Source organism: Moschus berezovskii, chromosome 19 (genome assembly GCF_049115385.1).
Source record: "Moschus berezovskii isolate FMDL1 chromosome 19, NW_MosBer_1.0, whole genome shotgun sequence".
In the NCBI taxonomy this organism is placed as follows: Eukaryota; Metazoa; Chordata; class Mammalia; order Artiodactyla; family Moschidae; genus Moschus; species Moschus berezovskii.
The window spans coordinates 45,286,260-45,310,854 of record NC_142478.1 but is presented as its reverse complement, the minus strand read 5'-3'; the positions used below and the strand labels follow the sequence as shown (position 1 = coordinate 45,310,854).

The 24,595-nt window shown below is 37.3% G+C and overlaps 1 protein-coding gene across 1 annotated transcript in view; it reads left to right on the top strand.

Annotated features, from left to right (window-relative positions):
• Window positions 1–24,595, top strand: part of GLRB (glycine receptor beta) — an 87,951-nt gene that overhangs the window by 30,079 nt on the left and 33,277 nt on the right. Inside the window, exons 2-3 of the mRNA XM_088827836.1 lie at window positions 9,499–9,605; window positions 11,226–11,293. Coding sequence (XP_088683962.1) covers window positions 9,499–9,605; window positions 11,226–11,293 — 175 coding nt within the window. The remainder of the gene's footprint in view (window positions 1–9,498; window positions 9,606–11,225; window positions 11,294–24,595) is intronic.

Below are 24,595 nucleotides of genomic sequence, written 5' to 3'. Positions count from 1 at the left end.
CACACTTTACCACCCATATACACATATACCCATAAACAAATTCTTTTCAAATAATATAAACTAATTAAACTGACCTAATGATGGTAGAGGGTATCACTCCCTGTATGCATAAACCTTTAATTCATAATTTGGGAAAACCAAATGGAAAATAAATGCAAAAGATTTCAAGAGAAATTACAGTAAATTACACTATAGTTAGGCAAATAATAAGCAAATTAAAATACTTTATAATAACCCCAAGATTATCTAGATTCTTAAGATTCTTAAATAACTATTGACCAAATTTATTACCTGGATATAGAAAGTTTTTATCTATCTTTGTATGTCTATCTGATTATCCAACTGAAAATTCTTCCATGTGGATGAAAATGGAACCTTCTAGTGAGATGATATGTACAGGCTTGTAGCAGTGGTTTATCGTAATCCTCAGCCTTCAGATATGATCAAGTGTCAGTTTTATATGATTTTATACAGAGTTTACAGAGCTATGAAGTAAAGATTTTGGAATAAGAAAGTGTAATTGCCTCTCCTGACTCTTTCAGCTTCTTTCCTGTTCTTCTTTTTAACTTCGCTTTTCTCAAGCTTCTTTATATTCACAGCAAAATTGAGAGGATGGTACGAGATTTCCCCTGTACCCTGCTCAGCCTCCCACATCATCAACATCCTCCAGCAGATGGTACCTTTGTTACAATCGATGACCCTGCATCGTAATCACTCAAAGTCCATGGTTTACATGAGGACTCAGTCTGGGTGTTGTGCAAATTCTGTGGATTTCGACAAATGTATAATGGTGTTATCCACCCATTATGGTATCCATCATCATGATGTCATATGGAGTGTTTTCACGGCCCTGAAAATCCTCTGGGCATCACCTGGTCTTCCTTCCTGCAAACTTAAAACCTCTCGGCAACCACTGTCTTTCTGCTGTCTCGCTATAGTTTTGCCTTTTCCAGAATGTTATATAGTTGCAAATGTACAGCCTTTTCAGATTGGCTTCTTGGAAATATGCATTTCAGTTGCTTGTACTTTCATGGCTTGACAGTTTATTTCGTTTTAGTGCTGTTCCACTGTCTGGATGATTCTCAGTTTGTTTGTCCATTCACCTACTGAAGGACATCTTGGTGGCTTCCAGTTTCGGCAGTGATGAATAAAGCTGCTGCTGTAAACCTTGTGTGCAGCTTTTTGTGTAAACATGTTTTTATCACCTTTGGGTATTCACCAAGGTGTACTATTACTGGATCATATTATACGAGTAGGTTTCCTTTTGTGAAAATCCACCAAACTGCCTTCCAAAGTGGCTGCACCAGTTTGCTTTATCACCAGCAATGAATATGAGTTCCTGTTGCTCCATATCCCTGCCAGCATTTGGTATTGTCCGGGCTCTGGATTTTGGCCATTCGAATAGGTTTGCCATGGTACCTCATTATTGTTTTAATTTGCATTTCCTTGGTGATACAGGATGTGGGACATCTTTTCACATGCTATTTGTCATCTTGCTCACCTTTGCAGAGGTGTTTATTATTATTATTTACCCCATCTTCTTTTTTCTAGAATTGACAATTTATAGAAATATTGTCAAAATGATATAGAATTCCCGATACCCTGTGCCTAGTTTTCTCTATTATTAACATGTTATATTAGTTTAGTACATTTTTTTACAATTCAAGAATGAATATTGGTATATTGTCATTAACTAAAATTTATGCTTTATTTATATTTCTTAGTGTTTATTTAATCTCTTTTTTCTGTTCCAGGATCTCATTCAGGTTATAAATTGCATCTAGTCCTCATATCTCCTTAGGCTCATTTTGGCTGTGACAGTTTCTCAGACTTTGTTTTTCATGACTATGGCAGTTTTGAGGAATAGTGGTCAGATAGTTGCAGAATATCCCTCCATGGGGACTTGTCCAATGTTTTCGTCATGGTTATATTGAGGTGATGTGTTCTGCGGAGGAAGAATACATGTTTAGAAATAACATTCTCATCGTACTATATTGAAGGTACACAGAATCAGCATGATTTATCATGGGCTTAGCAGATTAAGTTTAATCACCTGCGTAAGGTTGTATTTGTTAGGCTGCACCAGTGTAGAAGTTGCTGTTTTTCTCCCTTTTCATCCTGTGGCCTTTGGAAGGATGTCTCTATGCACAAATCACATGGGAGATTTGTCTTTTCTCTACCATTTATTTATTCAATCAGTCATTTTATTTATGTCTTTATGGACTTATGGGTTTTTATTTTGTACTTTGGATTATTACCCAATTTGATTTTGTTTTATTGCTGAAATCATCCTAGATTTGGCCATAGGAAGCTCTTTCAGCTTGTTCCTATGTCTTTTTGGCAAAGTCCTATCAGAGTCTCATTTTTTAAAAAAATCCTCCTTTATCTCACTTTAGGTGAGGATAACAGCACTAGTTTCCATGAAGAAAGGTTTCTTTTCTTTCTCTCTCTCTTTTTTTTTAAGCCATGCTCTTAGTTCCTCGACCAGGGATCAAACTTGTGCCCCCTGCAGTGGAAGCTCAGAGTCCTAATCACTGGATTGCCAGGGAAGTACTGAAGGAGGGTTTCTTAATCTGTGGGGCACAGTCCGGGAAACCTCAGAATTGCAAGCTTTGTGGACAGTTTTTAAGGAAAGAACATAACTTTTATCAGATTCTCAGCATGTCTGTGGTGCTATAAAAGAATAAAACAATCACTGCCCTAGAGTAAAAAGGAAAAATAATAAAACCTACACATTGTGCAAACTTCACTCTTTCCTTGCTGTCCTGTGCTTGTAGAAAACTAGCAGCTCCTGTCTTAAGCTGACCCAAGCTGGAGAGATCCATGCCACACCCAGGTCGGAGAAAATGTGTGATATTGTTGCTGCATTGTAACTCACCGGAAAAACAAAATGATCCTTTGTCTCAGGTTCCTGGTTTAAGGGAGGACATGCAGCCAATATACCTGTGCACCCCAGTTTTGAAATGCTGCTGTGCAGTGTGGCCACTAAAGGGTCATGGAAAATAAGAACATTCTGCAGTTAAGGGAAAATGGAGCTTCCCCCTTTGGAAAGACATTTCTGGATTTTTCCTTTAGTTCTGGAAAACATTACATCATCCAGCTATACAGCCTGGTCCATTCCATGCATATCTTTACATATTAGTCATGACATCAGTTCAAGTTTAGGCAAGTGAACAAAAGAGGACAGACTGTAAAAAGGCTTTTGGTCCAAGACATTATTTTCTCTAGTCATCTGATCACTTTGCCTGAATAGACTCAATTATTGTCTTAAATTAATATCGTATTTCCATGAAATCAATCTTATTGTGTAATAATATCAGAACTGTTGACAGATTGGTTGAAAGAAAATAAAGTGGCTTATATATGTATACTTAATGGGTAAAGATGACTTTAATGTTGTTTTAGGATTGATGAAGCTGAAAAAAATAAGATTTCTGTTTTTTTAGGTAGGGGGAAAAAGCCCTGGATTCATGTATGTGAAAAAAAGCTGCATGAGATTTCACTTAAATTTTAAAATATCTTTGAATTTCTAATATAAAAAGGTGAAGTGTTAATTAAAGATTCGTATCCAGTTGCTTGCAGCAAAGACATGAAAATAGGTATTGCTACAAATAAGATAAAGGCCTATAACATATTTGATGTACTCTCTGTTTTCATTTCAAGAGATTTTTTTTGTCAACCCAAACTGTGCTTTTGTGCTTACTGCTGCTGCTGCTAAGTCACTTCAGTCGTGTCCAACTCTGTGTGACCCCATAGATGGAAGCCCACCAGGCTCCCCCATCCCTGGGATTCTCCAAGCAAGAACACTGGAGTGGGTTGCCATTTCCTTTTCCAATGTGTGAAAGTGAAAAGTGAAAGTGAAGTCGCTCAGTCGTGTCCGACCCTTAGCGACTAGCAAGTAAGATATTTTAAAGTTTGACTGTGGAGAGAAGTCCAAGCATCTGAAGATGACTACAGGAAAGAGAGATCCTGGCAAGTTATAGAAAGGGTAACTTCAGATTGTCAGGATAAATGATTTTGAAAATTGGTAAGATTAGTGTCCTCTATCACATAAAGGAGCATATGGATGGACAGAAATAAAAGATAGATAATATTCCACTTTTATTATGGCAAGTTTGTGAAATGATGGCTGGTAGTGGGGGTTACCAGGGTTCATTCTTGACTCTCCCACCTTGGAAAATCTCTGAACCTTGTTGTGTCCTGGTTCCCGTATATATATACCTTATGGCCTGTTTTCTCATCTGTTGCTCACTCTCTGCCTATCTGGTTTTTCTTCTTTCTCTGCTGAAAAACTATTCTCTGTGTGGCTTGTGTCTCTCCTATGGAACCAAGTGAGTGTTTGTGATGACCAAGTGGAATCGTGTAATGGACATGGTGGTTGGTTCTCCAGTATTTGCTCTTTACCAGATTATAGATCTGAGCCAATCTTGATTGCTTTTTCCTCCTTACTAGTGATTGGTTCAGGAGTCGCCAATGCTGGGAAACTTCTGAGAAAAAAAAAAAATCCTTTCTCCTAAGGGAATTTCTAAAGAGCAAATGCTCTTCTTGTGGAAATGTTGATCAAAGCTGCTACCACTATAGTACCCGCGGGCATCCAGAAACTTAAACTGACCTAGAAAACCTGGCAAGTGGAGAGTGCGTGGGGTATTACGTATTTATTGCCACTTGAGTGTAGGGAATTACAAAACCATATAAGCCATGGTTCCCTCAAGAATTAGTCAGTACATTCAGTATAATTAGTAATATACACATAGATATGAAAAAAGCTATTAAAAATTCAGTCAGTTCGTCACTCAGTCTTGTCCTACTCTTTGAATCCCATGGACTGCAGCATGCCAGGCTTCCCTGTTCATCGCCAACACCCAGAGCTTGCTCAAACTCATGTCCATCAGGTCGGTGATGCTATCCAACCATCTCATCCTCTGCCATCCCCTTCTCCTCCTGCCTTCTATCTTTCCCAGCCTCAGGGTCTTTTCCATCAATTCTTTGCATCAGGTGGCCAAAATATTGGAGTTTCAGTTTCAGCATCAATCCTTCCAATGAATATTCAGGACTGATTTCCTTTAGGATGGACTGGTTGGATGTCCTTTCAGTCCAAAGGACGCTCAAGAGTATTCTCCAACACCACAGTTCAAAAGCATCAATTCTTTGGTTCTCAGCTTTCTTTATGGTCCAACTCTCACATCCATACATGACTCTGGAAAAACCATAGCTTTGACTAGACAGACCTTTGTTGGAAAAGTAATGTCTCTGCTTTTTAATATGCTGTCTGGATTGGATGCAGTCACCATCTGCAGTGATTTTGAAGCCCAAAACAATAAAGTCTTTCACTGTTTACATTGTTTCCTCATTATTTGTCATGAAATAATGGGACCAGATGCCATGATCTTAGATTTTTGAATGTTGAGTTTTAAGCCAGCGTTTTTACTCTCCTCTTTCACTTTCATCAAGAGGCTCTTAAGTTCCTCTTCATTTTCTGCCATAAGGGTGGTGTTATCTGTATATCTGAGGTTATTGATATTTCTTCTGGCAGTCTTGATTCCAGCTTGTGCTTCATCCAGCCTAGCATTTTGCATGATGTACTCTGCCTTTCAGTTAAATAAGCAGGGTGACGTACAGCCTTGATGTACTCCTTTCCCAATTTGGAACCAGTCCATTGTTCCATGTCCGGTTCTAAATGTTGCTTCTTGACCTTCATACAGATTTCTCAGGAGGCAGGTAAGATGGTCTGGTATTCCTATCTTTTTAAGAATTTTCCACAGTTTGTTGTGATCCACACAGTCAAAGGCTTTGGCATAGTCAATAAAACAGAAGTAGATGTTTTTCTGGAACTCTTTTGCTTTCTCTATGATCCAATAGATGCTGTCCCAACAGTGTATTTTTCAGTTTGAATTTATTAGAGTAAACCAGCATAACCGAGGCATCATTTTAGAGGGGCGGTATTAAATAATAGTATAGATTAGTTCAACGATGAGTAGGAATTATGATATTCCACTAAGGGGGGCTGACAATTGGGAGAAAAATAAAATCTGGTAGTGAGTTGGAAGGGCTAGAAGATGAATTTGGGTGACGTGACTTACAGCTGAAAGGGAGAAAAGGTTTCTTTTTTTCCACACCCCATCCTCAATAGCTGAATCTGTGAAGTAGTCTGACAACAGTCCTGCTAACAGGATAAAAGGTATGCACATTTATTAACTTTTAATGTTATGTGCATATGGGCCAGCATCAGAGAAAAACAAAATTGAATATTGGAGAGAGTGGTGAGTTTTGGGAATTTATATACCATCTTGAAAGGGGGAGAGGAGGAGAATGTGGGCCTCCAGGGAGAGTGGATGAATTTTAGGAAAGATGACTGATCTGGAGAAGAAGAGGTGAAAGAGGTGTGATGTTTGTGACTCAGTTTTCTCGGGTGTGGTATCAAGTGTTGGTGTCCTCTCCTGTGATGAGTCATCTTACCCAGTTGATGAAACCTCTGGGGAGGGGATTGAAGACAAGGGGGTTCCTTTTGGAGAAACTCTTTCTCTGTTTTTAATTTCTTTGAACTTTTTATTTTGTATTGGAGTATAACTGATCAACAATGTTGTGATAGTTTCAGGTGAACAGAGAAGGGACTCAGCCATGCATCTACGTGTATCCATTCTTCTCCAAGGTCCATTCCCATCCAGGCTGCCACATAACATTGAAAAAGAGTTCCATGTGCTATACAGTAGGTTCTTGTTGGTTATCCATTTTAAATATAGCAATGTGTCTGACTGTAGGCAGATAAGAAGAATTTAGAGAAATCCTGTCCTTTTGTTTGCTTTTCTTCAAGTGCTTTTGGTTCAAAATAATTTTTATGCTGAAGAGGTATAGATTGTGGGGTGTCGTATTCTGCCTCCCTTCACAGCTGGGAAAAAAATGTCAGGCTGAAAAGTTCTCTACCACAAAAATTATTGTGAGACTTGGCTGGTGTTTAGGACTCCGCACTTCCAATGCAGGGGGCATGGATTTGATCCCTGGTTGGGGAACTAATCCTCCATGGCAGGGCCAAAAAATAAATAGATAAATTATTGTTAATTGACTTTATGATCTCTCGTTCATTCCATTACTTAGAAGAAATGGACTTTTGAAGGATTTTATATTGAGAGATAATAATAACAGTTCTTAATGGGTCCTATTCAAGTGTAGTTTGTAATCCATCAATTCTGTCTTCCTTCCTTGAATGAGAAAACCTGTAGATGAGTTTGAACACTAATTTGCATCCTAATATCCAATTTTCCGAAATAACCTCATTTTCTTTGGAGTTTTATATCTTTTGATTAGGAATAACAGTTGGCGCTAAGAAGGTTACAATTTCCCTTGCAATGAAATGGAAAAATCTCATTACCAATCCCCAAAACCTGCAAGTAGGTAGGATATGAGAGCTGATAAGGTCAAGAGATAGAACTTAAATCTACTTAATCTCCTGCACTTTGGGGAGAATTGACTAATTGGTTTTCACTTTATTTCTCCAATGTTTTGGATTTTTTCTGATAGCTACTTGAAAAGTTTGTCTGTATCAACTCATGGCATTTTTAGATCTTTTTTTGGAATGCTAGTTAATGTCATATTTCACCTATAGTGGTTATATATTATCATCACATAGTAGCATAATTAACAAAGAACAAAACTGCCTGATACATCAGAGCTGGGATCTCAAAACAAAACAAGTGTATTACATTATTTGCTTTCTATAAATTAATGTTCTTTATGAAATTGATACTTTTACCATCTCGATGGGGTTTCCCAGGTGGCTCAGTGGGTAAAGAATCTGCCTGCAATACAAGAGACATAGGTTCAATCCTTGGGTCAGGAAGATACTCTGGAGGAGGGCATGGCAACCCACTCCAATATTCTTGCCTGGAGAATTCCATGGACAGAAGAGCCTGGCAGGCTACAATGCATGGGGTTGCAAAAGAGTCAGACAGGACTGAAGAGACTGAGAACTCAGGGGCGCATCATATTGATACAGAATAGACAATGCTGGATGCTCAAGTGTAGTTTTAATCTTCCTTGTGATTTTCATGGATGTTATTTTTGGACTGTGGTGTTGGAGAAGACTCTTGAGAGTCCCTTGGACTGCAAGGAGATCCAACCAGTCCATTCTAAAGGAAATCACTCCTGAATATTCATTGGAAGGATTGATGCTGAAGTTGAAACTCCAATCCTTTGGCCATCTGATGTGAAGAACTGACTCATTTGAAAAGACCCTGATGCTGGGAAAGATTGAAGGCAGGAGAAGGGGAGGATGGAGGATGAGATGGTTGGATGGCATCACCGACTCAGTAGACATGAGTTTGAGTAAACGGGAGTTGGCGATAGACAGGGAGGCCTGGCGTGCTGTAATCCATGGGGTCACAAAGAGCTGGACACAACTGAGTAACTGAACTGAACTGAACTGATTTTTGGACTGGGAAAATGATTATATGATAAGATGTTAAGGGTGGTAATAGATCCCAAACAAACAGTAAACAACAGAACAGTTTTCAAAGACCTCCAAGGAAGAGTTTAAGTGCTCCCAAGCAACTACCAATTTAGTTAAGATTCATTGTTCAAAGTTAATTACAATAGAAAAATATGACAGTTTTTCTCTTTTTGATAGTTGATAGCAAATATGTATGTGTATTGAATAAAAGAAAAAGGCAGCTGTGTCTCAAACCTCTATATTTTCCTTTATTTAATTGGTCTGATAGTAAAGGAACTGCTTTTACCAATCCTGAGTTAGTGGCTTCCCTGATGACTCAGTGGTAAAGAATCCACCTGCCAATGCATGAGACTAGGGTTTGATCTCTGTGTCTGAAAGATCTCCTGGAGTAGGAAATGGCAACCCACTCCAGTGTTCTTGCCTGGAAAATCCCATGGACACAGGAGCCTGGCAGGCTGCAGTCCATGGAACAGCAAAAGGGTCAAACATGACTTACCAACTAAACAACAATGAACTTCACAGAGAGCATTCATTGCGTGTTTCTTACACAGTATCATTTGATAAATGTCAGATGACTTTTATAAATTTTATAAATTCTCGGACTGTCTCTTTGGCTATATCATCTTGTAGTCTTCACATAGTTTTTTGCTTAGATAGAAAGTTAATATTATATATTATTTGAAAACTATCTCTTATTTTTCTCTTAACTCCTTGTCTGCCCTTCCTTTGGGCTTCTCTAAATTTTGATTGCATATTGCTTCAGGACAAGTAAAAGGTCTGCTTAACTTTATTTAAAAGAATGAAACATGGATTATTTGGGGCAGTGTTTTATGCATTTGTTAAAATTAAGTACTGGACTACTTTTCTGTTTTTTTTTTTTTTTTTGACAGATCTCTTTTGGGCTTCTGATAATATCTATTACTTTTCACTTCTATTTGGAAAAGACACGCTATATATTTGTCTCAAAAAGCAAAGTCTTTCTCTAATGAAAATCACCCATGCCTGTTGCTTGCTGTTTCTAAATACTTACCAGAGTTTTGTTTTTTCTCTCATAGGCAACAGTCAGCAGAGGATCTAGCCCGAGTACCTGCCAACTCCACCAGCAATATCTTGAACAGGCTGCTGGTCAGTTATGATCCCAGGATAAGACCAAATTTCAAAGGTTTGTCTCCCCCCATCAATATCTCCATTCTTTGCAGTTTAAAACTTAATTTTATCTGTGTAAAATCATTTATTTCAGATATTCAAAACAGTAATAACTGTTCTGTAATGTCCTTATGTCTGAGCAATTAAATGCAAAAAATGTTTAAAGGTATGCAAAACTTGTAATAGTATTTATATGCTTCTAGGGTTTAAAAGAAAAAAGGTATATTGTGAATTAATAGGCTAACCCATGTGACAGGTTTTCTAAGTACTTTGTATTCTTAACCTTAATAATTTACATTTAGGCTCTGGCTCTCATTCAGACACCAAAGTTCTACTTTGTAGGAGAACAGCCATATACTCATTTCAGAATAGAGAAAGCTCTGATAGGCATTTAAATTATTTTTTTACTCTTTGTTAGTTTTTTACATTGATTAAAAAAAAAATCCCTCTATGCTTTGGCTAAAAAAAAAAAGCCATATGGTTTTTAAAAATATGTTAACTTTGTGAATAAACGTGACTATATTTTTACTCCAATAAAATATTACCACCTATCACACCATTTAAAAACCAAAACTGTACTGGCAGTAAAAGTTGTGGGAGGATTGCCTGCCTTTCTTTCTCCCTTCCCTCCTTTCTCTTTCTTCCTTTCCCTCTGTCTTTCTTCCTCTTGATGAGTTAGGAGGTTATATGAACATCTCTCTGGAAAACTGCCATCTTTGTTGCTGGCTAAGGACAGGTATTAATGTAGATCGCATTAACATTAGGAGGCTTGATTTTTTTTTTTCCTTTACAAGGAAAAAAAAAAACAAAAGAAAAGCCTGCAGCTGCTTCTAGTCAACTGAAGTTATACAACGATGTTGTAAAAACAGAGTTTTTTGTTCATTACCAGAACCTACTCTGTTACTTTCAACAGCACCGTGGTCTGGGTTGTCACATGTCTACCATGTATTGATTCGACACCTGTTTTTCATCAGTCAGAGGTTATGTGGCCAAAAGGCTAAATTCACATTTTCCCTTTGTTAGCCCAAGCAGCAACCCACAATGAGTGAAAAAAAAGAAAGGAAGAAAGAAATTGGCAACATTATACCTTAGTTCTCACTCTATGAACTCTAAAATTATTTTCCAACAGGTCAGGCAAAAATCTTTATAATGATTCTGTTGTATGTCTGATTAAGTTTGCATTTTCATGGATTAAAAATCAAAATATAGTAATTATTTTTGTATTCTGCTTGCCACTTAAGGTAAAAATTTGAAAGATTATAAAATGCAAAATATAAATCATATTTTTAAATGATGTTTTTAGAAAAATAATTTACAATATCTTAAATGCATCAGCCCAATTGAAAAAATTTTAAGGTAAATGTATTTTCCCAGAGTCCCTACAATTTAAGAGAGAAATATTTCTGCATAAATAACTCTATGAAGAACAGCATAACTCATTTTTTGTTTGTGTGTTGATCCCTATTTAGAAGAATAAGTTAATAGCAATTGTGAACATGTATCTTGAAACCATAGGTTTATACATCTGTGTGGATTGGAAAAAATATAACAATCAACTGCATAAACCATAAAAATATGAAGATTCTGACCAAGGTTTTTATAGCCACTAAAATATATCCTTAATTTCTATTGACAGGCATTCCTGTTGATGTAGTAGTCAACATTTTTATCAACAGCTTTGGATCTATTCAAGAGACAACAATGGTAAGATTAAAATTCATTTAATATTTTTAGTTGTGAATAGTTTAACTGGAAAATATTAGAAGAAATTATAACTGAAAAATAAGGAGTAGTTCTCAGGAAAAAACAATGCATGCTCTCTCCTAGTATAAATATTCAAATTTCAGGGTTTTGTTGAATTTGTGATTTCAATGCCTTTGTATTTTTGCAGTTCACATTTAGTCTTTATACTGCATTGAAACTTACAGAATTGGGAGAATTAACATTTTCACTCTGAACAACTGGATGCCACCTGGGAAAGGGATTTGTGCAATTAATATTCTGGTGCAACATTATTTCCTAATACGCTTATGTGTATGAGCATTCAAAAATATTTGTGTTCATAGTCTTTTTTTTTTTCTTCTAGTCTCCTGAGGATAGTATTTGCTTCCTCTCTTGTACTAAATTTGTGATATGTGAAGCAGAGAATTGTAAAAAGCAAATTTGATTTTCCTAAAGTAGAGCAGCAGAGCTCCCTGAAAAGATTATGTTACATGAAGAAAGAACAAGGAAAGGCCCAGGAAGAGAAGGAAGGAACAGAAGAGAGAGGCTTGGGGTGGGGCTGCTGACCAGCATGAGTTGGGTGTTAGGGACAAAGAAGCCTATGAAGGATGATTTGTGGATTGCCTGAGTGACGTGTGGTTCAGTTACCCTTCAGCTTCTCAAAGACATTCAGGAAAGTCCACTTGCTTATTAATGTTTTAAAATATTAATATTATACCCTTTTTGAAAAACCACATGCTGAAGTAGTACTTCAGGTGGGAGGAAGAAGGCTTAAAAGTTTTGTTTTTGGCATCATTTTTTGAGATATTTATATTTTTCTTAAGTAATAAGTTGTTGAAGTTGAAGTCACTCAGTCGTGTCCGACTCTTTGCGACCCCATGGACTAGCCTATCAGGCTCCTCTGTCCATGGGATTTTCCAGGCAAGAATACTGGAGTGGGTTGCCATTTCCTTCTCTTAAGTAATAAGGTGTGGATTAAAAGCCTAATAGTAATGATTAGAACACATTGTAGCTTTTCAGGGAATGTCTCAGCCCAGAAAAAGAATGTATTCCTATATTCCTAGAAGCAGCAGAGTATGTTATAAAATTGTATGTTATGTTTAAATTATGACACATTTTTATATTAATATCATAATAAAATATATTGTGATGAGCATGTTATTTATTTTTCATAGAGGCATGTCTTTAACTCTGAATACTTGATTTTTTTAGAGAGTGTGTAGTTTGGATAATTACTTATTTCAAAATCAAGTCCAAAATTCACTTCCAGTGACTTTTATTTAACCTAAATGACTGTATATCTAGTATATTATAGAACAAGATAGCTTTGAAACATTGTATAGACACATATGTATCACTGAGGAGACAAGAGTTGCTCTCATCATTTGAAAATATGACTAGTTTAAGCACTTCCCATAAGAAAAGTGAGAACTGTAATTTTCTCAAGGTGAAACTTCTAGGAAATCTATTTGTTATCTATGCTTTTCCCTGTACTCTGTTTTATCTTTCATGGCACCACTATACTACTCCTAAAACACCATGGTTGAAGTGTTACAGCCTGTTAGAAGCATCCCCAATCCTTTCCTTCATTTTAGGACAACTAATACAGGTGTTTTTTTATTTCTCACTTGCACAAGAGCAACACATGTGTCCTTTCTCATTAAGTACCATTAATGTGTCTATAATAAATATTGAATGCCTTCCTGTTAACAGACACTGTACATTTTGGTTCCATCAGTCCGTCATTGATTTTATCAAGCTGAAAATGCCTGGGGTAAAGGGCTGACAGAAAAGGGGTAGGAACTTTCTCACAGGTTATTTGAGGATCATAATAAAATAGTGCACGGTTTCTCAATATGATCTTCTCTCATCCTTCTGCTTACTCTTCACAGTAGTGAACCCAGAGCACCGATTGCTGGGACCAGATTCCGCCGGTTTTCAGCCTGCACTCTTACTGCACTTTCAGTACTGCACTACTCTCTTGTCTGAGCAGAGCCTCTTACTCTGAGCTACACTCTTTCTCTCTCTGCCCCCTTTTCCATCCACGTCTTTCGTCTCTATCATTTGTTTGTTAAACTGATCGCTTCTTGACTGTAATTCAACTCTGTGTGTGTGTTTTCATTTTGTTCTCTGATGGAGTATTAACCTCTCAAAGTCAGAAACAGTGCATTCTGCTTCTTCATTTTCTTTAAAATACAGAAGACAGTAGGTCCCCAATGAATGAGCCCATAAATAATGTTGTATTATTAACTAATATTGATTAAATAATAAATTCTGCTTTGGCCTAGCAAAAAGTGAGCCCAGGTCACCATAAAAGTATTGGCAGAGCAAACTTTAAAAATAGACCCATGCTGAATGTGTGCATGTGTACGTACTAAGTTGCTTCAGTCATGTCCAGCTCTTTGCAACTCCATGGACTGCAGCCCACTGGGCTCCTCTCTCCATGCCCTCCTCCAGGGGATCTTCCTGACCCAGGGATTGACCCGGAGTCTCTTACATCTACTGCATTGGCAGGAAGGTTCTTTCTACTAGCGCCACCTGGGAAGCCCACGTTGAATTTATTTGATTAAATAATGGAGTAAAGAATACTATTACAGTAGAGTGTTAGTTTTGTCAATTTAGAAACCTTTATGCAGAGGAGCCAAATTATTTATATTTGCTATTTCTTTTGGTGAAATGACCTATCTTTCCCTTTGTGTTGTGCAGATATAGCCTAAAGGCTCAGAATTGGACATGCTCATCAAATAGACTTAAATAGTCTACGTTATTGTAATGATTATTTTTTGGTTTTGGCAATGTTTATTTCATATTTCTAAGACAGATTTTTACAGATATCTCTTTCAGGGCTGTGATATTTTATAGATTTGCTTTTTTCCAAAAAACAAACTCTTTAATACCTTGTTGTGTAATAGTTAGGAAAGGTGCGAGCTATTATCCATATAGAGATAACACTATATGTCTTTTAAGGGGAAATATGTATCTAAGACAAAGCTTGTTCTTCATGAGTTGTTACAAATACCAATCGGAAATAGCAGCAATGACTCAGGAGGGTAACTAAGAGGGTACACAGGTGTGGAGAGCAGTTATATTATGAGCAGGTATTTCTTTTTTTTCCTTCCAGTCACCAAGAGTGGGCTTATTTACTTTTCAGCTTTACTGAGGTATAGAAATTGTAAGAAAGTTAAAACGTGTGTGATGATTTGATATGCTTCTACATTGTGAAAGGATTTCCCCCATCATGATAATTAACACATCCATCATCTCATGTATATATTTTTTTCTTTTATAAGAACATTTAAGTTCTGTTCTCTTAGCAAATTTCAAGTACCCAGTAGTGTTAACGGCTATGGTCACCATGTTACACCCTAGATCCTCAAACCTTATTCATCTTATAACCATACGTTTACACCTTTTACCAATCTCTCCCTATTTCTCATACTCCAAATTCTTGGCAATCACTTTTCAACTCTCCATTTCTATGGATTTGACTTTTTTTTTTTAAGATTCGACATATAAGTGATACCATGGAGTATTTGTCTTTCTCTGTCTGGTTTATTTTACTTAGCATGATGCTCTTCAGGTTCATCCGTGTTGTTGTAATTGATAGTATTTTCCTTCTTTCTTAAGACTGAATAATACTCTACTTTATATGTGTGTGTGTGTGTGTGTGTGTGTGTGTGTGTGCGCCACATTTTCCTCATCCACTCAGTCATTGATGGGTGCTTAGATGGTTTCCATACTCTAGCTATTGTAAATAATACTGCAGTGAACACGGAAATACAAGCATCTCTTCTAGATGGCTTGTTTCCTTTGGGCATATACCCAGAGGTGGGATTGCTGGATCATATGATAGTTCTGTTTTTAGTTTCTTGAAGAATCTCCATGCTGTTTTCCATAGTAGCTTTACTGGTTTGAATTTCTACTAATAGTGTACAGTCTCTTCACATTCTAAACAGAATTTGTTATTGCTTGTCATTTCAAAAAAAGTATTGTCGTATAGTTGATTTACAAAGTTCTGTTAGATCTCGTCTTTTTTTGGTAATAGCCAAGGAACATATTTCTTAAAAAAACAAAAGAAATTAAGCAAAAAGATACCCCCAGAACAAGAGGCTGGAAAAGCAGAGAGACGTAGATTTGTCTAAATACAGAATATATGTTCATGGAAATAGTATGCTGAACAGTGTGATATCAGAGAGGCTTGTGCTTGAATCTTTTGTGTACTTGATGTGTTACACCCTAAAACGAGTGAAAAAACTACAGAAATAAATGAACAATATTTTTTTCTGGCGTCACAACCCTAAACGGACAGTGACTATAGGGTTGTGATGCATTTGCAAGTTAATGTCGTATTTTACAGTAGAATCGCATCCTAAAGAAAATGAACCATATGTTAGTAACTCTGTTGTACAGTTGAGGTTTTGTTTATTAATATCCCCTTAGAAATTTCCCTACAAAGATCTGCTGAAATAAAGGAAGTCCTAAAATTTGAAAGCTTCATTATTGGCCAGAGCTTTCCTCTGCTGTTCAAGTCTTTCTACTTTAACTCCAGAGCCTGGTAGTGGATGCAGCATTAAGAGCTGCAGACAAAGGTGGATCAACTTTTGAAGGAAGGGGACAGCCCTTTTCCCCAGTGTATAAAGTTCATTATCTAACAAAGAATCCATTGAAGTGATGGTCGTTAACACTGTAAGGATATTTTAGCCAATTCTGTTTGTAAAACATTCCTTCCTGCTTATTTGCCTTTTAATTCAGATGCTAAATGTCAGTGGCTAAACAGAAAGCAATCTCACATGTATTCACAATCTGTAACTGTGGAGTAGAAGAAAAATCACAGCCAAATAAACACTCCTGAAACTCTCCAGCCTCTAGGGCCATGTGCCCCTTCAGCTTGTTTTTGCATCTCAGTTTTTAGCTTTATGGCTCCTATTGCTCATGTCTGTGTGTTCATCTGCATTCTGCTGCCTTCCATTTCTGTAAAGTCTCATTATTAATGCTGTAAGTGATATTTACTGAGATTAATAGCAGCATTACCCAAATCATCAAATAAATGTAATCATCCTCTTTTAAAGTTGTTACAACAGTCATTTATTATATCAGTTCATATGCTACTGCTGGTGATAACTGAACTAAGACCCCTCAAATCAGTGAGAATATAGGTTTGTTAGAGGTGAAGTGGCATCTGCTCTACGGTTATGCTTAAAATATTTGTTGATTTCTCCATTCGATTCCTACCTTTGACTGAAATCTGCGGGTTTTTATAATAGAAAATGTGAACTGTTGCACTCGTGGGAGAAAATTAAGTATGATGATATATTATAACAATCTATATACATATTTTGCCTCGTCAGAAATACATAAGAACTCTTTCATGGAAATGAAGCCTGTTTATACAATCCATTTTCTTCAGTGTAGACACGCTTTGTACTTATATCGAATTATTGTTACACTACAATCCATGATCCTGCCAAACTTTCTATGCCTTTCTGCTGCATGAGTTTTTTCTGTGTTTTAATAGTAGGCTTCAGCTCTGTTTGAGCAACACAGTTGTACCTGTCAAGATAAAACTCATATTTGGGATCAGCTAAAAGAGTTGACTCACTGGAAAAGACTCTGATGCTGGGAAAGTTTGGGGGCGGGAGGAGAAGGGGACGACAGAGAATGAGATGACTGGATGGCATCACTGACTCAATGGACATGAGTTTGAGTGAACTCTGGGAGTTGGTGATGGATAGGGAGGCCTGGTATGCTGTGATTCATGGGGTCGCAGAGAGTCGGACACGACTGAGCGACTGAACTGAACCGAAAATAGTTTAATTCTGGTTCTTGGAAATTACTTATCTTTGTTGTTTTAAAATAATTTTATTTTATATATTTTCTTCTATATGTAAATTTAAATTTCTTTTCTTAAGTCTTGTCAACATGTATCACCAGTCCAGGTTCGATGCATGATATTCTGAACATTTTATTCCTTTTGTTATGAACTTTCCAACATTGTTTCATTTATTATAGGATAATATTGACATGCTTGCCCCATTTTTTTTTGTCTACTTCACATCTTAGATACTCAAAACTTAAAATATTTGATTTCTTCTCTTGCTATTCATCTTCAGGGTGTGTGCCTTGTGCTAGCCTAAATAGTTGTCCCCTAAAGAGGACCTTATCCTAATCTTTGGAACCCGTGAATTTGTTATTTTACACAGTGAAAGAGACTTTGCATCTGTGATTAAATTAAAAGTCTTGCAATGCAGATTATCCTGATCATCAAGTGGGCCCAGTATAATCACCAGTGTCCTTAGGAGAGGAGACAGGAGGGTAGAGTCAGTAACAGGAGATGTGATGTAACCAGTGCAGTGGAGGTGACATGAAGAGGATGCAGGTGAAGGGATGCAGACAGTCTTCCCATGCTGGGCAAAGCAAGGGATCAGACTGGCTGCTCAGACCTCCAGAGGGAACCAGCCTGGACCTCAGCTCAGTGACTCTGATTCTGATGTTCTGAACTCCAGACCTAGAAGGTCAAGATTGGTCTTGCTTTAAGCCACTGACTGTTGGTGATAGTTATAGCAGCATTCAGGAACTGATAAACATGCTGGTGGACACTAATCATTTTTTTCTCCCAAATTCTCTTGGAGAATTATCTGATTACATATGACTTTCTCCCAGTGCTGCCAGTGGACTCTCTGATTACTGTGGATACATTACTGTTTCCATATATGGAAATGCCAAAATAGCCAGTCATTTTTTGTGCAGTGATTACTAAAAATCTCACTCACTCGTTAGTCTTCAAAAGGACATAACTAGAAAGAGAAGCTATGTTTTTATTAGTTAATATATACTATATTTCTGTCTCTTTTCCTTGTCAGTTACTTTTCAGTGGATTTACCTCAAAATGAAGGTAAATTCTTTTTACTCTATTTCTTCTAGCTGTTTTGTTCAGAAGCTTTGGTGATTCAACATCATAAGTCATAGTATTATACAACTGGCTCTTGAACAACGTGAGTTTGAACTGCATGGGTCCGCTTTTACCATTTTCACCATAGTACTATCTGTGTACTATAGTACTGTATGAGCTATGGTTGGTTGGTTGGTTGGCTTAATCCATGGATACAGAGGGCCAACAATAAAGTTACATGTGGATTTTTGGCCGCATGGCGGGTAAACACTGCTAACCCAGTGTTGTGCAAGAGTCACCTGTCTTAGACAATCAGGAAGGATCAGAAACACCCCAGTTTTATTTTCCCTTTCTGTAATTTGTCACTATCAACTGATATAGAAAATTTGCACCATTAAATAAGTGGTGTAAATAATGCTGGACCAATCTCCTAATCTGTCGAAGTGTTATGGAAATTACTTCTTCACTACAGTATTTAACAGAAGTATATTGAGAACTTTCTGTGTATCTGATCTGGCAGATTGCAGCGCTTATGGAGGTTATAGTTAGGGTGGCCGCGTTGCATCACATAGCAGGCAACCCCAATCAAAATGGAATATTGGCATAGATCTAGAAAAATTTAGATAGTCATATGATTTTACAGAACAGTATTAATAAAACTTTTTAAAATGTCATATTGAGATAAAGTGTAACATAAGAATTTTTACTGACGTTTTGTTAGCTTTCAGTTCTTGCATGAAACGTCTAACCTCACTGAGGATTAAATTTAAATCCTTTTCAAACCAGGCTTGGTTGAAAAACAAGCTCTGTTGCCAGAACTTTAAATGTAATGCTGCTGGATACCATGAGATTTGATCTTCTTTGTTTCCCTGAACACCATTTTTTGTCATAAAGAAAATAAAAGAGTAAAAATTGCATATGTAAATGTCAGGTAAAAATTACAAGTAACCGTGCTAGCTATCCTAATGATAACACAAGATATAAAACAGTTCTTAAAACTAAAATATCATTAATGAAACAAGCTAGTTTTAATGTCATGTCTTGTGAAATTTTTATTGCCTTGAGAAGTAGCTTAATTTGGGTGTTAATTGGTACTGAAAATATTGGAGAACATCCATTTTCCAGATCATGACTGTTAGTGTGCTATTTGTGATGAACAATGATAGTATTTGTCACCAAGTTCTTTCAAAACAATTAAGTAATTTTCCAGTGATAAAAGAAGTCTGTTTCTGATGGGAATTTCTTCATTGCAAAATAATATGATAGAGTTGTAATTATAGCAATTGAGTAATTGAAAATGAAAATAAATAGGTTTCCAAATTAGTTATCTTAACATAGAGCATTTGAAATGCCAGTAACTAGCAATTATTTAGAAATGCTCATAAAAAATGAACCAAAGCATACTAACTAATAAGCTTTTATCTTCTAATGAATGTGGAGCCAAAGCTATTAATTTAAATTGTAAAAATTTTAAACACTCCTTATACAGACTTGTAGCAACTTGTATTCACTATAATAATATGTAACTACGTAGCTAATAGAAAAGCATCTTGGAAGGACTTTCATAATGAGATAATAAATTGTAATGACCAAGAATAATACAATGAAGTAACTGATTTCCAGTTTTTCAGTGATGCTCATTCTAAAACAACTCTGGAGTTCTATTAAGAAATAAAATTTGATACAGGATTATAGTAGAGAGCCCAAACTAATAGTATTTTGAGCTTATCCCAGTACAGCTAGAAGCAGGAATTTCAGTAGATGCTCAAGGCACAGTTTCAAGATTTGTGACCTAGAAAGGGGTTACTATTTAGTACAATTGTAGGTCATTTGGCACAGTACCAAGCAAACCCAATGAATTACAGTATAGGCAGAATTTTTTTTTTTTGAAGCAAAAAGCCTATTAACCACTATTACCAACATTATAAAAGAATAGCACATAATATAGTCAGGTGAAGTTCATGTACTTTACGTATGTTTTCTCATTTATTCCTTATATAAACCCTGTGTTGTGGGTGTGTTATTTTATCTCTGTCTTATAGATAGGAATCTTTGTTCATCTCTTAACCCTCTGTCATCTTGCTTTTGTTATATGCTACTCTGCTGTGCTGTGCTGTGTTTAGTCGCTCAGTCATGTCTGACTCTTTGCGATGCCATGGACTGTAGCCCGCCAGGCTCCTCTGTCCTTCCATGAGGATTTTTGCTGAAATTGTCAGTGGCTTCCTCATTTGCTGAAAGTATTCAGTTTGATTGTATTTGACCTTTGATGGTGTTTGCTCTGTTGACCATCTTAAAGCTTTTGACTCTGGTTTGGTGAAATCACATTCCCAGGGTTTTCTACCTTTTCTCAGACTTCTAGCCAGCCCTTTAAAAGCTTTTCTTCCCCAGGGGGTTTGCTTTGCCCCTGTATCCCTGCTCTACGTAGTAATATTGGGCAAATACTTCCTTAGTCCTGATTTTTAGGAGGTAATGTTTTCAAGGTTCATTCATATTGTAACATGTGCCACGATTTCTTTCCTTTTTATGGCAGAGTAATAATCCATGATGTATATGTATGTGCAACACTTGTTTTATCCATTCATCTGTTGATGACACTTGCATTGTTTCACCTTTTCACTATTGTAAATAACACTGCTATGAAAAAGGGTGTACAAATATCAGTTGTTGTCTCTTCTTTTAATTTTTAGGGGCATGAGCCTAAGAGTGGAATTACTATATCATATGGTAATTCTGTGTTTCGCTTTTTGAGAACAAAGCACAATTTTTAAATGGTTGAAACAACTGCATATTGTGAGGACATGTCAGTGATTCATTTAACTCATTAAAGAGGGAACCAGCATCCTGATTTTAGCAGCTACACTGGCAAAGTTGCCTGGGAGCCACGCCTAAATAATGCTGAAAGATTCTTGTCAGTATGTGGCAATGTCTCAACAGTTACTTCATTTTTATCCAGCCCTGTTTCTAGAAGTGATTTGTGGTATCTAATAATAACAAAAATATGATGAAGTAACTGAAATAGTACTAAATGTTCAGGAGCCATACAATGATACTCATATCAGGAAGCAAGCCATGCATTAATTCAATTGGCTGTAACAGGGATCCCCAAATCCCCAGGCTGGGAACCTGTATGTGATAGGAAATGGGCCGCACAGCAGAAGGTGAGCAGGTGGTGGGGGGCAAGTGAAGCTTTATCTGCCACTCCCCATTGCTCACCTTACGCCTGAACCACCTCACTCCCCACCACATTCATGGAAAAATTGTCTTCTAGGAAACCAGTTCCTGAGGCCAAAAAGGCTGGGGACTGCTGGGCTCTAGGGCTTAGCTTTTAGTTCCCTGACTGCCAGACAAAAAGGAAAACATGACGATAGGCTTACATTGTATTTCCCAGTAATAGGAAGCATATACAAGGATCTTTTGTAAGGCACTTAGATCAAATATGTCTAGCACACAGTAAATACCTGTATAATGATATTATAGTTTTATATGGATTAAACAAATGAAAAATTAAATTTAAAAATTCATCTTCAAAATTTTCATATCATGATCACTGACCAAAATAAGATAACATGACTTTAATAACAGGCTTATAAAAGATACATTGGTACTATTATCTGACCCTTAAATATAAGTTTCGGACATGGTATTTTATCATAATACCACGAATGCATATTTGAAATACTGAGGATTAAAGATGCAGTTTTTGATGATTTGATAAGACACAGTAGTTATGTTGTTGTTTAAGTGATTAAGTTATGTCTGACTCTTTTGTGACCCCATGGACTATAGCCTGCTAGTCTCCTCTGGGATTTTCCATGGGAAATTCCAGTCCATGAGATTTCCCAGGCAAGAATAAAGGAGTAGGTTGCCATTTCCTTCTCCAGGGGATCTTCCTGACACACGAGTCCAACCCATGTCTCCTGCATTGGCAGGCAGATTCTTTACTATCTGAGCCACCAAGGAAACCCTCCACAGCAATTAGAGGAGGTAATAAAATAGCTTTAGTGTATATACTTTTGGAACACCAATCATTTTGATGGATCATTAAGTGCAGTTCAGTCGCTCAGTCATGTCTGACTCTGCAACCCCATGGACTGAAGCAGTCCAGGCTTCCGTATCCATCACCAACTCCTGGAGCTAACTCAAACTCATGTCCATTGAGTTGATGATGCCATCCAACCAACTCATCCTCTGTTGTCCCCTTCTCCGCCCTTCAATCTTTCCCAGCCTCAGGGTCTTTTCAGATGAGTCAGTTCTTCACATCAGGTGGCCAAAGTATTGGAGTTTCAGCTTCAGCATCAGTCCTTCCAATGAATATTTGGGACTGATTTCATTTAGGATGCACTGGTTGGATCTCCTTGCTGTCCAAGGGGTTTTCAATAGTCTTCTCCAAGAACAGAGTTCAAAAGCATCAATTCTTCTGAGCTCAGCTTTCTTTAGGAGAAGGCAATGTCACCCCACTCCAGTACTCTTGCCTGGAAAATCCCATGGACGGAGGAGCCTAGTAGGCTGCGGTCCATGGGGTTGCGAAGAGTTGGACACGACTGACTGACTTCACTTTAGTTTTTTACTTTCATACATTGGAGAAGGAAATGGCAACACACTCCAGTGTTCTTGCCTGGAGAATCCCAGGGACGGGGGAGCCTGGTGGGCTGCCATCTATGGGGTGGCACAAGGTCGGATATGACTGAAGTGACTTAGCAACAGCAGCAGCAGCAGTGGCTTTCTTATAGTCCAACACTCACATCCATACATGACTACTGGAAAATCTATAGCTTTGACTAGATGGACCTTTGTTGGCAAAGTGATATCTCTGCATTTTAATGTGCTGTCTAGGTTGGTCATAACTTTTCTTCCAAGGAGCAAGTGTCTTTTAGTTTTATGGTTGCAGTCACCATCTGCAGTGATTTTGGAGCCAAAATAATAATAATAATAATAAAGTCTGTCACTGTTTCCACTATTTCCCAATCTATTTGCCATGAAGTGATGGGACAAATGCCGTGATCTTAGTTTTCTGAATGTTGAGTTTTAAGCGAAATATTTCACTCTTCTCTTTCACTTTCATCAAGAGACTATTTAGTTCCTCTTTGCTTTCTGCCATCCTTATGGGATGCTGTCATCTGCATGTCTGAGATTATTGATACTTCTCCCGGCAAATCTTGATTCCAGCTTGTGCTTCTCCCAGTCCAGCATTTCTCAAGATGTACTCTGCATATAAGTTAAATAAGCAGAGTGACAATATACAGCCTTGACATACTCCTTTCCCAATTTGGAAACAGTCTGTTGTTCCATGTCCAGTTCTAACTGTTGCTTCTTGACCTGCATACAGATTTCTCAGGAAATCAGGTCAGGTGGGCTCGTAGTCCCATCTCTTGAATTTTCCAGTTTGTTGTGATCCACATAGTCAAAGGCTTTGGCATAGTCAATAAAGAAGAAATAGCTTTTCACAGGTATTTTGTAAGGCCTCCTCAGACAGCCATTTTGCTTTTTTGCATTTTTCTTGGGGATGGTCTTTCCCTTTTTCTTCCATTCCAGTCCATTTTAGTTTGCTGATTCCTAAAATGTCGACGTTCACCCTTACCATCTACTGTTTGACCACTTCCAATTTGTCTTGATTCATGGACCTAACTTTCCAGGTTCCTATGCAATATTATTCTTTACAGCATCAGATCTTGCTTCCATCACCAGTCACATCCACAACTGGGTGTTGTTTTTGCTGTGGATCCATCCCTTCATTATTTCTGGAGTTATTTCTCCACTGATCTCCAGTAGCATATTGGGCACCTACAGACCTGGGGAGTTCATCTTTCAGTGTCCTATCTTTTTGCCTTTTCATACTGTTCTTGGGGTTCTCAAGGCAGGAATCTTGAAGTGGTTTGCCATTCCCTTCTCTGGTGGACCACATTTTGTCAGAACTCTCCACCATGACCCATCTTTCTTGGGTGGCCCTACACAGTATGGCTCATAGTTTCACTGAGTGAGACAAAGCTGTGGTCCATGTGATTAGATTGGTTACTTTTCCGAGATTGTGGTTTTTAGTCTGTCTGCCCTCTGATGAAGAAAGGTAAAAGGCTTATGGAAGCCTCCTAATGGGAGAGCCTGACTGAGGGGGAAACTAGGTATTGTTCTGATGGGCATGGCCATGCTCAGTAAATTTTTAATCCAATTTTCTGTTGATGGGTGGAGCTATTTCTAACTTCTAATAATAATATTAGATCTTATTATTTAATAAAAGATAAGCTGTTATCTCTTCCTATTTAAATATTTGCATTTTTATTTGAAGTTGATGATCTGTTTCATTTTGATCATATCAAAAGGCTATCATATCAAAAGATAATATTTTGTGAATTTTGAATACTTGAAAATAAGGATGCTTAAGCCCAAAGGCCAGGCCTCCC